This window comes from Apodemus sylvaticus, chromosome 10, assembly GCF_947179515.1.
Source record: "Apodemus sylvaticus chromosome 10, mApoSyl1.1, whole genome shotgun sequence".
In the NCBI taxonomy this organism is placed as follows: domain Eukaryota; kingdom Metazoa; phylum Chordata; class Mammalia; order Rodentia; family Muridae; genus Apodemus; species Apodemus sylvaticus.
In genome coordinates, this window is record NC_067481.1 from 53,396,441 (window position 1) to 53,412,881 (window position 16,441).

The 16,441-nt window shown below is 44.2% G+C and overlaps 1 protein-coding gene across 5 annotated transcripts in view; it reads left to right on the forward strand.

Moving 5' to 3' along the window:
- LOC127694894 (NACHT, LRR and PYD domains-containing protein 1a-like) overlaps positions 1-16,441 on the forward strand; it is a 118,945-nt gene that overhangs the window by 78,381 nt on the left and 24,123 nt on the right. For all 5 annotated transcript variants that reach the window (XM_052196649.1, XM_052196648.1, XM_052196651.1 and 2 more), the window contains exons 4-9: positions 3,582-3,752; positions 4,306-4,476; positions 6,934-7,023; positions 9,541-9,629; positions 10,805-10,904; positions 12,729-12,961. In XM_052196649.1, coding sequence (XP_052052609.1) covers positions 3,582-3,752; positions 4,306-4,476; positions 6,934-7,023; positions 9,541-9,629; positions 10,805-10,904; positions 12,729-12,961 — 854 coding nt within the window. The remainder of the gene's footprint in view (positions 1-3,581; positions 3,753-4,305; positions 4,477-6,933; positions 7,024-9,540; positions 9,630-10,804; positions 10,905-12,728; positions 12,962-16,441) is intronic.

Below are 16,441 nucleotides of genomic sequence, written 5' to 3' on the forward strand. Positions count from 1 at the left end.
GTAGTCTGGGCTGGCATTCTAGTCCCTTAGACTCTGCAAGACATCTGCCCAAGTTCTTCTGGTTTTTACACTCTCTGTTGAGAAGTTTGATTTATTATAATAGATCCTTCTGCCGTCATATGTTACATGGCTTTTTCTCTTGCAGCTTTTAATATTCTTTCTTTGTTCTGTATATTTACTGTTTTGATTATTATGTGGCAGGAGGGTTTTCTCTTTTGCTCTAATCTATTTAGTGTTCCATAAGCTTCTTCTATGTGTACAGGCATTTTTTTCTTTAGGTTAGAAAATTATTCTTCAAGACTGAAGAGATGGCTCAGTGGTTAAGAGCACTGACTGCTCTGCCGAAGGTCCTGAGTTCAAATCCCAGCAACCATATGGTGGCTCACAACCATCTGTAACAAGATCTGACTCCATCTTCTGGTATATCTAAAGACGCTACAATGTACTTACATATAATAAATAAATAAATCTTTAAAAAAAGAAAATTATTCTTCTATGACTTTGGTGAAAATTATTTCTGGGCATTTGAGATGGGAATCTTCTTCTTCTACTCCTATTATTCTGCTTTGGTCTTTTCATAGCATCCCAAATTTCCTGTATGTTTTGTGTCAGAAATATTGTTCATTTAACTTTTTTATCGATGTGTCATTTTTTTGGTATATTCTACTTCTGGAAGTCTCTCTTCTATGTCTTGTATTCTGTTGGTGGTGCTTACATGTTATGCTTTCTGTTCTCTTACCTAGTTTTTTTTTTTCCATCTCCAGGATTCATTCAGTTTGTGTTTTCTTTATTGCTTCTATTTCCATTTTCATTTCTTATTCATTTTCTTTCCTTGTTTGCTTGCAATTTCCATATTTCTTTAACAGATTTATTCACTTCCTCTTTAAGGGATCCTATCATCTTCATAAGATTGGATTCAAAGTCATTGTCTTGTGCTTCAACTATGTTAGGGTATTCAGGACTTGATGTAGTTGGATAGCTGAGCTCTGGTGGGGTCATATTGTGTTGTGGATGGGTCTGGTGCTATTTGTATTTTGATGCTAACTCTGCTCTCCTGGGAGGGGCTGAGGACAAGGAGTGAGTCATACTCAGGTGACTTCTTATGAACCAATCCCCTAATGAATAAAGGAGCCGATCACAGGGCAAGTAGGCGGGACTTCTGGGTTGGGGAGAGGAAAAGAGGAAGCAGGGGTGAGTTAGGCCCTTTTTGGATGGGGATAGCATGAGGACAAGATGTAGTTACAAGTGTCTCCTGGTTTCAATGGTGGATGCATTAGGACTCACCACCAGAGGATTTAAATTTAAGATGGCTTAAAAAATTAGGATTTTAGTTGCTGCACCCAATGATTGAGTTTCTGTCATTTCTGAACTAAGTTTGTGTTGTGTTTCCCTTCACACAGCAGCTCATCTGGGTTCAAGAGAAAAAGATACAGCAGCAAAGCGTGGGTTTACCTGAGTGTACCACAAAGGCCATGGGAGATTTGAAGCACGGGGTTGGCATATAGCAACCTGCAGTGGGAACATAGTGACCTGGGTGGAGATGTTTTGGGAGCTCTGGGCCAGAGAGTCTCCACAAGATAAAAACAGGTTGGCTGCCAGTGCATGACGGGCCCCACCGGGGCAAAGAGTTGCTGGCTCAAGCATGGGAACATGCAGGTTTGTTTTTTTATTGTTTCCTGCAACAAAATTGCCCCAACTCTTGTTGACTGTTTTCTTATACTGGCCATTACCCTTCTGACTTTTGTTATTAATATAGCCTTAGGTGCTGATTTCTGACTTTATCATTGTTGGATGGATATTTTTGGATCAATTTTTCCCTTGGTTTATGTTTCCTCTTGTCTTCAACCTGAGTGGCCTGGGGTTCTGGTGACTAGTGACTCTTCAGCCCCAGTATGGTGTCTCCCCTGGAGTATTTGTGGCCTGCATAGCATCTAGGGTTTCAGGTACTCACTCACCTTGCATCTGAGATCCATAGTACCAGTGTCCAAGATCCCTGGTAACACAAGGGCCTTTGGGAAGACAGGAAGAATTATGGGCCATGAAATGGAATCCAGGGGGTGGATATAGTTCAAGGGTGTTAGGTATATTTTAAGGGACCTTGACAGGCAAGGGCTTGGAGTAGGTTATCTATGCTGCCTGCAAGCTTCTGAAAATAGATGCAGAGTGGTGGGCCTGAAATGGGGCACAGGGAACAGGGTGAAGGTTAACATTCTTGGATATGCTTTAGGGGATTTGGCAAGCTGGTGATTTTGCAGGGCTTGGTTGCCCCTGGTGCCTGCAGGCTTCTGTGAATACAAGCAGAGTGGTGTGCTGGAAAAATGAAGCACAGGGACATACAGGGGCAAGGCTTTGGAATCTTAAAGTCTATCCCCAATCACGTACTTGCTACGACAAAACCACCCCTCCTAAGCCTCCCCAAAGAGTACCATGAATTGAACAAACCACTTAAATGCCCATAACTCAGGATGACATCTCATTCAAAACACCACATCTAGCAAGCTTGAGACCCTGGCTTTGATCCACAGCAGAAAGAAAAATTGTGTTATACACTTTAGTCTATTCTCTGTATACTTGCCTATGGGAAAACTGAGTCACACTTTACCTATTGTTTTATATTCATGTTTTCTTAATGAATCAAGGCTGTCTTCTCCTGGAACTAAATGTCTGGAACAGTATCATTCTGAATAGGCTACAGAGAATAATGCCTACAGAGAATAACATGATGAAATGGATCATGTTCCTATTCTTGGCTATCTTAGGTTGTTTCTAAGTCTATGGTTATTAAACTTACTTTTGAAGGGCTTGATACAGATGTTTCAAGTAGAAGAGGTCTGATGTGAAGATTCAGAAGAAATCTGAGTATGTAGAGATGGAGGCAAGATATGACAGGAGAAACCAGGAATACCAGCCTACTTGAACAGGACAGTGCCATTAGGATTATGGGGTGATACCATGGGAAAATGGAAGTCGTCAGCTGCTAGGAAGATAGAAAAGTTGAGAGGAAAAGTCAGCCAGAAAAGGCTGGAAAAAACAGAAGTCCATTTCACACAAGGAAAACAAGAGAAAGGACCAGCTCAGAAAATTAAGGCATCAAAGATGGCAAGGTGAGCAATTTCTCTGTGTGTGGCTCATAACGGCACCTCATGATTTTTAAATAATATATTCTGGACTTCCATGTTCATTCAGTGTAAATACTAACCATGCATCAAAACTGCCATCCTCTGAGAGCTGAAGAATGGGTCATCAAGAAAACACTTGCTATTCTTCCAAAAGATGTGGATCCAAGCACCAACATTGTATCCACATCCTTAACTTACCTTAACTGAAAGTTCCAGAAAATACCAGGCCCAGCTTCTAGCCTCTGCCAGCTCTTACATTCATATAGGGCACAGACAAGCAGGCAAGTATCATATACACAAAGTAAAAAATATATATAACTCTTTTTTTAAAAAAAATTATTCTAGGGATGGCATACAGGTGCCTGGAGCTCAGGCATATAGAAACCCAATCTACTATGTGGAACTGTGTACAGACTATGTACACATAAGGCACATCTCTCTACTACCTCTCTCTCCCCTCAGATATAAACGGACCCCGATCACTAATACCAATTGGAACATTTTCTTCTCCAATCTTAAATTCACAAGAAACCTGGTGAATCTAGACCTAAGTGGAAATCTACTGAGCTACTCTGCAGTACAAAGTCTCTGTACAACCCTTAGACATCCTAACTGCCAACTGATGACCTTGTGGTGAGCCTAACCTGGGTTCTCCCCTGAAGTAGGGGTGGATGGGAGGAGACTAAAGGCAAAGGATGACTCTAGGGTGAGGCTTAATATTTATCAAGTATTCGCTGAACTCCCTTTACCACACCTATGACACATGCCAAACTTCTTGTGATAAACAAATGGGATTCTGTTCTTGGGGATCATCAAGGAACCCCACTAGTTAATGATGACACTGGTCTCATGAGGGCTTCAGTGGAGCATGTCCTGAGGACATGGCTAGAGCAGAAGTGAAGGATACAGAGGAAAAGGGGAGATCATGCTCTATCCTATGTCTGGAGAATTTCATGTCATATGACTCTTGAAAGGTACCAGTGAACTATCCTGGGCCTACAGAGCTCTGCCATGGCCAATGGCAGCAGAACATTGGTCCTGACCTATATCCATTGCTCCTGAAGTTCAGGTGCAGAGAACTAACCACTAGCAGCTCACCATGCCAAGGCTCACAAGTGGAGACATGAGAGAAATTTTCAAAAGCAATGAGCCCCAGAGAAGCTGACGGTGAACATCTCCCTCACAGGCTTGTTGACTGTGGCCTCACATCCACATACTGCTCACTCTTGGCCTCAGTGCTCAGTGCCCGCTCCAGCCTGACTGAGCTAAACCTGCAGCTGAATGACCTGGGTGACGATGGTGTGATGGTGCTGTGTGAGGGGCTCAGGAATCGTGCCTGCAACCTCCTCATCCTGTGGTAAGCAAGCCCTGCAATTCCTTTCTGAATGAAAAGAGGGGAAGGGACATAGGAGAGTTCCCAGATGGCAAACCATAGAAAAGAAAATGGATAGATAATTCATAGTCAGTCTGGCTCCTGACCAGCTATGCTACTTATACCCTGTGATTGGGCAAGTCACTGTCTTCTCAAAAACTCAGTGTCCTCATGGTTTAAGTGGAATGTGATACCCATCCCATGGACATAAATTGTATATTACATATTACCTACGAAATGACATACAATATATATACACATCTCTGTGTGTGTGTGTGTGTGTGTGTGTGTGTGTGTGTGTGTGTGTGTGTAAAAACAAAGATAATACTAGGTAATACTAGGTAAAGTAGCTGGGCATGGTGGAATCACATGCATTAGCATGGATATACATAGTAAGGGACTCCTGGGTTTGCTTTATTCCAGGAGAGTGCCTCAATCATTTATTCATTCATTAATTCATATGTGTATGCATTCATATCAGCTTCTCTGTATGCCGAGCATTGGTGCAAGCCCTAGCAAAATAAACACCAACACATATGGCTCTGTCCTCTGAGTAATATGGAAAAAATCAGACATTGATCACCCATCAGTCTGTGACTCTGTATTGACAAACTGCCAAATGCTGTTCAGTCAACAATATTATGAGAGTATAATTCTGTGAGTGGCTTAATTTTATTAAATGGCCCAAGAGGGCTCTCTGAGGCCTGAAGGAAAAATCTGCCTTGTCAGCAAACATGAAGCCAGCAGTCCAGGCAAAGGCAGAATTGGAGAAGGCTGTGGAACCAATAGGACCTGGAACCACAGAGAGTCTCAGGGGTTGACTACAGAAGCCTAAGATAGTTTTCAGTACCTGGAGCTGTACCATTCTTCCTGGCCTAGAGTTCCATGCAGACTAAGAAAGCATTTGAACTACAGCCCTGGAGATGTGTGTCCTTCTCCACACAGCCCTTCCTCCTGTCTCTAAACGACTCCCTGTCCTGTCTCCCAGCACACGTCCATAGGCAGTTTCTTTTTTTAATATTTATTTATTGGGGCCTAGAGAGATGACTCAGCAGTTAAGAGTACTGACTGCTCTTCTAGAAGTTCTGAGTTCAAATCCCAGTAACCACATGGTGGCTCACAACCATCTGTAATGGGATCTGATACCCTCTTCTGGTGTGTCTAAAGACAGTGGCAGTATGCTCATATAAATAAAATAAGTAAATCTTTTAAAAAATATTTATTTCATGTATGTGAGTTTCTTAAAGAACACTTCCCAGAGGTTCCTGACCAGTGCCCTTCATGAGCTCAGAGAACCGCAGAGGCTCTGGAGCCTGCTGGTTCTTCCAGCCAACAGGAAGAGTCAGGCAAGCCCTGAGACTTCTTCCCTCTGTCTGGCCTTCTGCCGCAACTCCCAAACCTAAAGGAGCAGTTTTGCAGTGGGGATTCTTATTTTCACATCCCTGGTAGCTCAAACAGGCCCAGCTGTTTGGCACCTTTCCGCCCAGCACATTTTCAGCCGTGATTACTCCTCACACACTGAAGAAAATGTCCAGGACTGGCCTCTGCTGCACATTTGCCTTCCACACAACTCAGTTTCGTGTGAATTCTGAGCTGTCTCCTTTCCTCCTAGAGACAGAGCAATCTTGAACTCAAAGGCTCTGTCGCCCTCCCCATGAAGCATCTTAGTGTCATTGCACAGCCTCTCAGAGCAGGAGGAGCCTTTCCCCTCCTGCCTTGTCTGTGCCTCCCAGCAGGCAGAGTGGGAGTGATGTATCCATGCTTAGAACTGAAGACTCTAAAACATAGAGAAGTCAGGCACTACTCTAACACCATCAGCAACCCTGCAACTTGAAGGTCATACGAATGGACCAGAGGACCTTGGTAGTGGCTTCTATGTAAGGACAAGGTTTCCCTCCTTAGCACTAAAGGAATGGAAGGGGGTGAGAATGGAACCAAGGCTCTTTCCTTCAAGATGAATGCCCATGAGACCTTGTATCCTGGCACTATGTGTTCATCTGAAGAGCTGCCCAGAATCCCTTTAGGGATATGAACATGACTATCAGCCTTTAGGAATGCTGATAGATACAGATGCCTTTGCCAACAAGAGTCCCTATATCTATGGCCATGTTCCCCTCCCTGGGACAATCTATTTCCAATGACTGATCTGTGGAAAGCAAGTATACGGCCAGCCCCACATCTCGGCTCTGGAATGTTTCAAAGGTTTACTTGTATTCAGATCTCACTAAACACTAACAAAGTCCCACTGAGACTGCCTCATTGGCAAATCTCCTTTCTCTCAGCCTGCTGCTGTTCTCTCTGTCTCCCTCCCTTGTCCTGATTTTTTATTAAGGATAAGACTGAATGTCCATCCATAGACAACAGAGTCCATGATCCTGGACTCTGACGTCTCAAGATCCTGTGGTAGATGCCAGAAGAAACAGCCTCCTCTTGTGCTTGCAGGCTGGACAAGGCCTCTCTCAGTGACCAGGTGACTACAGAGCTCAGGACCTTGGAGGCAAAGAATCCAAAGCTGTTCATTGTCAGCATACGGTAAGAGGGGGAAGGGGACAAAGAATCCCCTCTGGTCACTCCTGGCCCTATGTGGCTGGTTAGAAGCTGAGAAATGGGGAATAGGACCTGAGGTGGGGCTGGGTAGTGGTGGCACATACCTTTAATGCCAGCACTTGGGAGGCAGAGGCAGATGGACTTGTGACTTTGAGGCCAGCCTGGTCTACAGAGTGAGTTCCAGGACAGCCAGGGCTACACAGAGAAACCTTGCCTCCAAAAAAAAAAAAAAAAAAAAACCAAGAAAGAAAGAAAAAGGACCTGAGGTAGGAAAGACACAGAGAGCCTGAAGAAAACCAGGAAACCATGGCAATTGAAGTAAGGAAGGTCTGTATGTACAGAAGTTGTGTTTTGTTTTTAGAAAAACAATAGGATCATACAACATGCCCACTTAAGCTCTTCCCTCAGAAAAAAATATGAAAAGGTGAGTTAGTGGAGAGTCCTCTGGGAACAGCAAGCGTGATGACAGTAGCCACAAGTAAAGCCAGGCTACTGGAACAATGAAAGTAAAGCCACAGTGAAGAAAGACAGAGAAATGCTAAAAGATGAAACACACTCTGAGTATCACTGTTTAAACACTAATGCTCGGACAGACACATACATAAAAGAGAACGTGCATGCACCAAGACACACACACACAGACACACACACACACACATGCAAACATGCATATACCCGTATATGCACTCTACTATGAAATATGAAGCCTCAGGGAAGAAAAAGTTTGTTTCCACCCCCCAGGGACTGTGCTAAAGCCTGATTTTTGGCACACTTCAGTTCATGACCATGAATTACATCTGTTCCTGAGTTCCTAGCTTCTGTGCTGCATGTGAAATGGAGGGGCCTCTAGACGTAGGAGGGTTATTTATCCATTAAACAAACATTCCTGAAAAAAACACTGTACATCAAACACTATTTGGGCACATTCATGAACAAAGCAGACATGACCCAACATTTATTACCCCAGTCCAGGAAAGAGGGAATGCTTGGTCCCCAACTATCCACATAATTGTACCCAGAGATTCTGTGAGTGCAGTGGTGGTCTCTCAGACCTCATCCAAAGCTGTGGTGACCTCTCAAAGATGGTAAATCTGGGAAGAGCCAAGAAGAAAACACCAAGCACAGAGTATAAGGAGGCAGACATGGCCCAACATTTATTACCTCCATCCGGCTAGGAGAGAACACTTGCTCCCCAACTGTCCACATAACTGTAACTGGAGATTCTGTGAGTGCAGAGGTGGTCTCTCTGACCTCATCCAAAGCTGAGGTGAGCTGTGGTGACCTCTCAAAGCTGGTAAATCTGGGAAGATCCAAGAAGAAAACACCAGGCACAGAGCATAAGGAAGCAGAGAGAGCAAGTTCCTTGGAGGGAGAGGAAACCACGTGTGGAGACCTTCAGCTCTGCCTCACCATCATCTGAGAGAGCCACGGAAATGCAGATTCTCAGGCCCCTGTCCATTTGTGCTGACTTAGACTTTGAGGTAGGACAGCTTCCTTCAAAGAGATTTCTGATTTAGCAAGCTATCCAGGTGACATTTGAACATGTTAATTTGAGAGTCACTGTTCTAAAAGTCAGTGAGCAGGAAAGGGTGACACAGGAGGCTCTGGAGGAGACAGAGACAACAGCAAGAATAGTGGACCATGCCAAGAAACTTTTGTTTCTACCCAGAGGCAATGAGAGGCATTCCGTGGCTTCAGTCATGAAGTGTCATCTCCTCCCATGTTTTATGGTCAGCTCCTGTGCCGAAAATGTGCTGAAAGGGACGATGTCAGAAGCAGGGATACCTGTCAGAGGATAGGGGCAGTGGCTCAGGACACTGCTCACTCCATCCCAGGACTAGCATGAAGGCTTTGTGAATGTAGAGTAGAGAACAGAAAGGAGGGGAGATTTAGAAGGTAATGACTAGGTGATTGGCATCCACAGTGAGTGATTATTAGTTTGTTTTCTGGCTATAACACAATGTCTGACACTGGGCACCACATATAAAGAACAGAAATTCTTTCTCGCAGCTCTGCATATAAGGAAGGGCAAGGGCATGGGCTCTGCATCAAAAAGCCCCTCTTGCTCTTCCATCTGATTTCACAACAGGGAATGGTGAGAGCAAGAAGTTAGGCGGGCTTTAGTGTCAATCCAGTCAGGACACAGGATTCTACCTCGGTGATGATGGTGTTGACCCCTTTATGATGGCAGAGCCCTCGTGATCTCATTCTGTCTGACCCTTCATGCTATGAGCACTGTGGCATTGCATTGGGGATTAGCATTCTAATGTGTGAACACTGGGGAACACATTCATTAAAAGCAAAGGAGGGGTTGAGATTATCCTGGTTCTGCACCATGTGTGCACAGGAGGATGGGGAGTTCATACAGTTCTGGCTCAAAGAAGAAGCATGAGACAGAGTGAAAACCCAGATGGGTTGGTTTTGTGCAGGGATATTGTGCACACAGCCCTGGTCTTCTGTGCTTTTCCTGGCATCTGAGAGAAAGAATGTCTCTATATCTAGGGAGCCACATATGATGGTCCCTTCTACAAACATGGATAAAGAAGTGAGTGATAGCCCAGCCTTACTGAAGCAGCAGAGACAGCAGTCAGGTATGTAAAGAGATCAACCCAGAGCCTGTAAGTATTGGATGCAAGAGCGTCTGTAGGGGAAAGACATCATTTGTTTTTCTTGTTTGAATTTTTTATTTCATACACAAGAGCTAGTACTATATTTACATTATTCCTGCCCCTCCATCTATTCACTCCAACTCCTCCTGTGTTCCATCCATGAACTCTCAAATTCCTGGACTCTTATTTAATATTGTTGTTGTTAAATATATGTGTATATACGCTTATCTGTACATACGTGTATATATAAATAAAATGTGATGTTTATGTATACGTGTTTGAGGGTGGCCATTTAGGATTGTAAAACCTATATGGTAAACCTTGCCTGGGGAAAACTGCGACCTCTCTCCTACCATCTGTTAAGTGCCTATAGCTCTTTATTTTGGCATGGGACATTATGAGATTTTCCTCATCCACATTAGCATGTCAACTAGTGTTGTCATTGGGAAGATCTTGTTGAAGCAGTGATATTGGTGAGGTTTTATGGGTGCAAATTCCCTGTCCCATACAGAAAACATTATCTGCAATAAATGTCCTGGAAATGGTCATCATTTCTATCCCCCTGTCTCTGACATGGAACAGTACAAGATCTCCGTAAACAAGAGCCCCACCCCTTGCAAGACCGTCCACACCTAGAACCAAGAGGGAGCATTACTTCCTTCTCCCCCAGCCTTGGAGGACACTGCTGCCCCTCTCTCAAGCCTGTGGCTCATATCAGGCTCTGTACCAGGGCTCCATGTCTCATTCTGATCTGCTATGGCCTAGTGCTCACCTCTGTATCCCTGCTCATCCACCCTTTGAGTTGGGTTCTGTTCCCAGCATACCCACCTGAGATGTGCTAGGAAGAAAAAAAAAACACAGAAGCTAGCTTAGGAGCAGGTATGTTGGATATATGCTCAAAAACCATAATGTAAAGAAATAAAACAAAATCATACACACACACACACACACACGTGTATATATACAAGTAGCCCAAAGACTAATGATACAGACTGAAGATGCACTTCCTGATAAGGCCTAGGCTGGTCAATCTAGAAAAGTGTTCAGCCATGGTACATTACAAAGTAACCACTGCACTGCCTGGCCTCTTCTACAGGAGTAGTACTCATAACTTGTACCATTAAAGACCTTTCATACATGCTCTCCTGTCTCTCCAGGAGACAAACACATGGAACCTCTGGGGACTGATGATGACTTCTGGGGCCCTACAGGACCTGTGGCTACTGAAGTGGTTGACATAGAGAGGAACCTGTACCGGTGAGTGAGCTCTTCTTGGCAGAGGCTGGCTTTTTCCAGTCTACTTTCCTTTCGGGATCTGCACAGCTAAAATCCCCCCCCCCACCCAGTCTCTACTGTAACTTTTCCTCCCTTTGCCAATGCAGGAGACTAGGCCAGGACTAAAATAAGAATTTGGAGCCAGGCAGTGGTGGCACATGCCTGTAATCCCAGCACTCTGGGAGGCAGAGGCAGGTGGATTTCTGAGTTTGAGGCCAACCTGGTCTACAGAGTGAGTTCCAGGACAGCCAGGGCTATACAGAGAAACCCTGTCTCAGAAAAAAACAAATCCAAAAAACAAAAAACAAAAAAACAAAAAAAAAGAATTTGGGGCTGATATAAAATTAGGGGATTTCTTCAATTTTTTTTCAAAAACTTTATATAACAGGAGACCACAAGCACTTTTCTGTCCAGTTTCTCAGATCCATCAACCATTTCCAATTTGTTTCAACTATGCTCACTCTTTCCTTGTCAAACTATCACAGTATTGTGACAGTACAGCTGTCACAGTATTATATGGCTAAGACATCACATGGTTTCACCCACAATAATTTCACTATACATCCCCCATGATTAAGGTAGGACTTCATCTTCCGCAACCAGCACAGCACTGCCACATCACCTGTGCTGACCCAAGTCCTTCATTCCATCTAAACTGTGCTCAGCTTTGCTCATTGTCTGAAATGTGGACTTTCTGATGGTTGTTTTGTCCCTGGTGTACATAGCTTCCTCCCCTCATTACATTCAGGTTCTCCTGTCCTTAGCTTCACCTTAAATCTCTGTACTCTCTGCATTCCTACTTCACTAACAACTATTGTGGGCCAAGAAGCCCACAATAGTTGTACAGCAACTGTCCTAGAATTGTGTACAGCAGCCCTGTCCTAGAATTCTAGTCTCACAAAAAAATGACTGACTAAATACACAACATGGTGTCTGCCACAACCTGTTAAGCTCCTCCAACACTGTCACAGTCATTGTCTCAGCTAAAGAAACTGTCACTTCTCATTTCCTCCCACAGAAACTGGCACCTGTCTACCCAACAACTGCCAAACAGAAAGTGTTGAGAAAATACCTGAAGGTCTTGGTAAAGCATTCTTTCAGGACCAATGATTTACCACTGTTTTTTTTTGTTTGTTTGTTTGTTTGTTTGTTGTTTTGTTTTTTTGTTTGGTTTTTTTTTGTTTTGTTTTTTTGAGACAGGGTTTCTTCATGTAGCTCCAGTTATCCTGGAACTCACTCTATAGACCAAGATGGACTTGAACTCAGAAATCTGCCTGCCTCTGCCCCCCAAGTGCTGGGATTAAAGGCATGTGCCACCACCACCCGGCTGATTTACCACTATTTTCATCAGATAGAATCTCAGTTTTGGGAAATGTATGCTTAAGAATATAAATACTAAAAACTGAAGATGTATCTGATTATTTGAGCCCTTGTCTAGTGTGCACAAGATCTTGGGTTTATCCCCGAAACTTCGTACACACACACACACACACACACACCTATTTCATCACCCTCATCACCATCACATGAAGAGCTGACTGCTCCCTATATGTGTTACATGGAGGTTTGCATTAGATCACTCAGCACTCACAGTTCTCTAAGATGGTGTTGTCATTAACCCTATGTACAGAGGAGGAAACAGATTGGGAGGTTCAATGACTAATCAGAGATCAACATAGGACAGCAGAGGAATAAAACTCAGAGTCAACTGCCTGAAGTCTGCTGTGTGCCAAGCTCTGCACTGGGTCTGCACACATCAGATGAGTAGTACTGGTTTGAACTGGAGTCTGCCTCTCCCTCTTCCAGAGTGCAGTTGCCCAAGGCTGGTTCCTACCACTGTCCCAGCACAGGACTCCACTTTGTGGTGACAAGGGCAGTGACAATCGAGATTGAATTCTGTGCCTGGAGCCAATACCTGGAGAAGACTCCCTTGCAACAGAGTCTCATGGTGGCTGGACCTCTGTTTGACATCAAGGCTGAGCAAGGAACTGTGACTGCAGTCTACCTCCCTCATTTTGTGTCACTCAAAGGCAACCAAGGTAACCAAGGGAAGCTTAAGGAGGGTGGGAATAATGGATGGACTTGACAGGCCACTTAGGAACTGCAGGATAGTGGCTGATAAATGAGTGTTCCAAGGTTTCCTTAATGAGACAGAGCAGTTTACATAGGTAGACAATGAAATGTTTGCCATCCCTTCTTGTCTGATGGATGTATCTTCTCTGAAGAACATGAATCCCAGGCTTATAACTTTATTTATGTTTTCCAGAAGGCATCGCTAATTAGAGAGTGATGCCCTCAGTAGCAAGATTAACTGGTGATTATCAAGTACTCTTTACAAACTATGTCCCTCAAGGTGTACTGCTTCTGCTCAGATGGGAGGACATCCTGGGACTTGGAGTCCCAGGAACCACACAGCTCTGAGAGGAAGCATCCTCGGCAGAGGCACTGCAGCTCCCAGGGAGGGTCTCCCCAGCTGAGCTCAGGAACCTGAGCTCCTGCTCCTTCTCTTCTCTTCTTCTCTTCTCTTCATTGCTTCTTGTCTTCTCGGCTACTTCCAACCAGAGAATCACACCAGACAGAAAATCTCATGAAGACATTTATTGGAGGGTCCAAAACTTGGAGGGACAAATTGAGAGATGGTTGCCCTCTGCTCCCAGGGGTGGACAGCAAGGAATTGGACTATAGACAGGGTTTACATTGGATTTCTGAGGGGTGTATCTTTTTAGGGCAGAGATTTCCACATTGAGTATTGATGGGATTTTAAGTCCTGAACTTGGGGAGCTCAGGGATTTTTGAGTTTTCCTGTTCAAGTTTTATGCTAAGGGATTGGTGGGGGCTTGAGGGAAGGAAGCTCATGGAATGGTAGGGTTTCCTACTCAGAAATTGGTGACTTTTTTTCACTTCCTTTTCCCTGTATAATCAGACTTGTGGGTTAGGGTGGGAAGTCCTTCCTAACTGCAGCTTGATTGTTTTTTAAAGATTTATTTATTTTTTTAAAGATTTATTTGTTATATATAAGTACACTGTAGTTATCTTCAGACACACCAGAAGAGGGCATCAGATCTCATTTCAGATTGTTGTGAGCCACCATGTGGTTGCTGGGATTTGAACTCAGGACCTTCAGAAGAGCAGTCAGTGCTCTTAACCGCTGAGCCATCTCTCCAGCCCCTATTTATTTTATTTTTATGTATATGAGTACACTGTAGCTGTACAGATGGTTGTGAGCCTTTATGTGGCTGCTGGGAATTGAATTTAGGACCTCTGCTCACTCCTCTGGTTGCTTGTTCTAGTTGTCCCCGCTCACTCTGGTTAACCTTGCTCACCCAGGCCCAAAGATTTTTATTTATTATTATAAATAAGTACACTGCAGCTGTCTTCAGACACACCAGAAGATCTCATTACAGATGGTTGAGAGCCACTATGTGGTTGCTGGGATTTGAACTCAGGACCTTCAGAAGAGCAGTCAGTGTTCTTAATTGCTGAGCCATCTCTCCAGCCTTTTGCAGAGCCACCATCTCTGCAGGGCTTCTGGGGAGGCTGGAGAGGAGGTGCTGCCACAGTGCACAGCTCCTGTGGGACAGATCCTGAAGTTTCACCAAGACTACAAGTTAAGGCAGGAGAGAAGGTGTATCTACAGTGGACAGCTCCTCGGGGCAGCATGTATTCTAAACCATCCTGGTGCCACAATTGTAATAGGAGCCGCCATTTTGGACAGCTCCCGTGGGACATTTTACTGCAGCAGCCATAGGCTGGGGCAGGAAGGAGAGGCCTGACACTGTTTTGAAGAGGTTTTTGCAAGTGAATCTTGGAAACTACAAGCAACATTTGCTACCCATGGTCAACCAACACTGTAAGCCATTACACTCCTAAAGTCAGGGAGAAAATGATATCACCATATGAGAACTAGAGACACAAAAGAGGAGTATTCTAAGAAGAGAGAAAGCTCATAAAGTGTTCCAAATGCAGTGATCTCCAAAGATTCCTTCAGAAAATGGTCTGATAAATAAAAGGTTCCCAATGAATGCTCACATAAAGAAGGCCAACACTACAGCCTGTAATTCTAGCACTCTGGGGTCTAAGGCAGAAGAAATTAGAATTCAAGAGCATTCTAGCCCACACAGCCAGATTCTACCCAAAAAAGTAATAACAAGACCACCGGGAGTAGTACAAGTAGCTAGTGAGGGTTACTTCCTCTCCTGCTTCAAGGAACACAATAGGATCGCCAAGACACCAGTAGAATCCAATTCACAGCAGAGAAAAAGTTGTTTGCTCATAGTATGAAGATGATGAGTAGGTGGGGTAAGAAGTAGGGCTGACACAACACACATGCACACATGCATACACATATTTGCCCCTCACCACCTGCAGCAGTTGGGAGAACTAGCCCTAGGGTCATCACAGTGGGTGAGCTGGCTCAGCCCCTGATTAACCACAGCACTTTCGGGAGAGCCAACCCTGCAGCTTGCCTGGACAACACAGAAGTGCTGGCCGTGGTCAAGAGGAAATGAATGAGCCAGTGCAGTGAGCTGGCCTCACCACTCACCTGCAATGAGGTAATATGAACCAGCAGCAGAAGAAATGCCCTCTACCCTCTTGCCCCTCACCACCTAAGGCAGTCCGGAAATCTAGCCCCAAAGTCATGAGAGTGGGCCCATTAGTAGGAACCACATCAAATTGACAAGTGACATTCATCTTCACAGTTCTAACTATTGTCAACTTCATACCCAAGCACATCACTTTAAATCATGACTATCTAATCTCTGTCTCTAAAGTTTCAGTTTCATCTCATCATGAAAAATACAATCTGCTTTCAAAGGTACCATTAGACCTTAATAACTCAAAGAGTTTAAAATCTGCATCTAAACAGGGATGCAAGGCAATGTCTTAACCATGAGCTCTCCTATGAAATAAAAAACAAGTTACATGCTTCCAATATTCAATGACAAAGAATAAACACTGACATTCCAACATAGAAGTACCAGGGCATAGCAAGAAATGCTCACACCACAGCAAGACAAACTCCATCATCACAAATTCTGCAACTTCATGTCCAGCCATGGAGCTCGTGGTATCACTCACTGGACTCCAAAGGACTTGGATAGCTCCACCTCTCCAGATCTACAAATGAAGCACACATAGCCTCTCTTTTGGACCATGTCTCTACTCCTTGCCTAAAACTTTATTTAGCAGAAAAAATGTGGTTCTGGCATCTCCAACATCCTAGGATTTACATTCCCTCCTAAGCTTCCCTTTCAAAGGTTCATAAAATGACCTTTCAGGACCGCCTCATGGGATCTTTGACTCAAACACACTACCCAGCCTCAGCTGCTCTTTGAAGCTGTGCATCCTGACTCAATGAACCCCCTCAGTGTAGCAACTCTCAAGCATTAAAAAAAAGAAAAAAAACTATAGGGATGATACTGTCAAGTTCTGCTGACAGCTTTGAGCTGTGGCCACACCAATAGCTGTATGATGTGCTGACCATAGGGAAACACTTGCTTGAGTGTTTTTGGAACAGA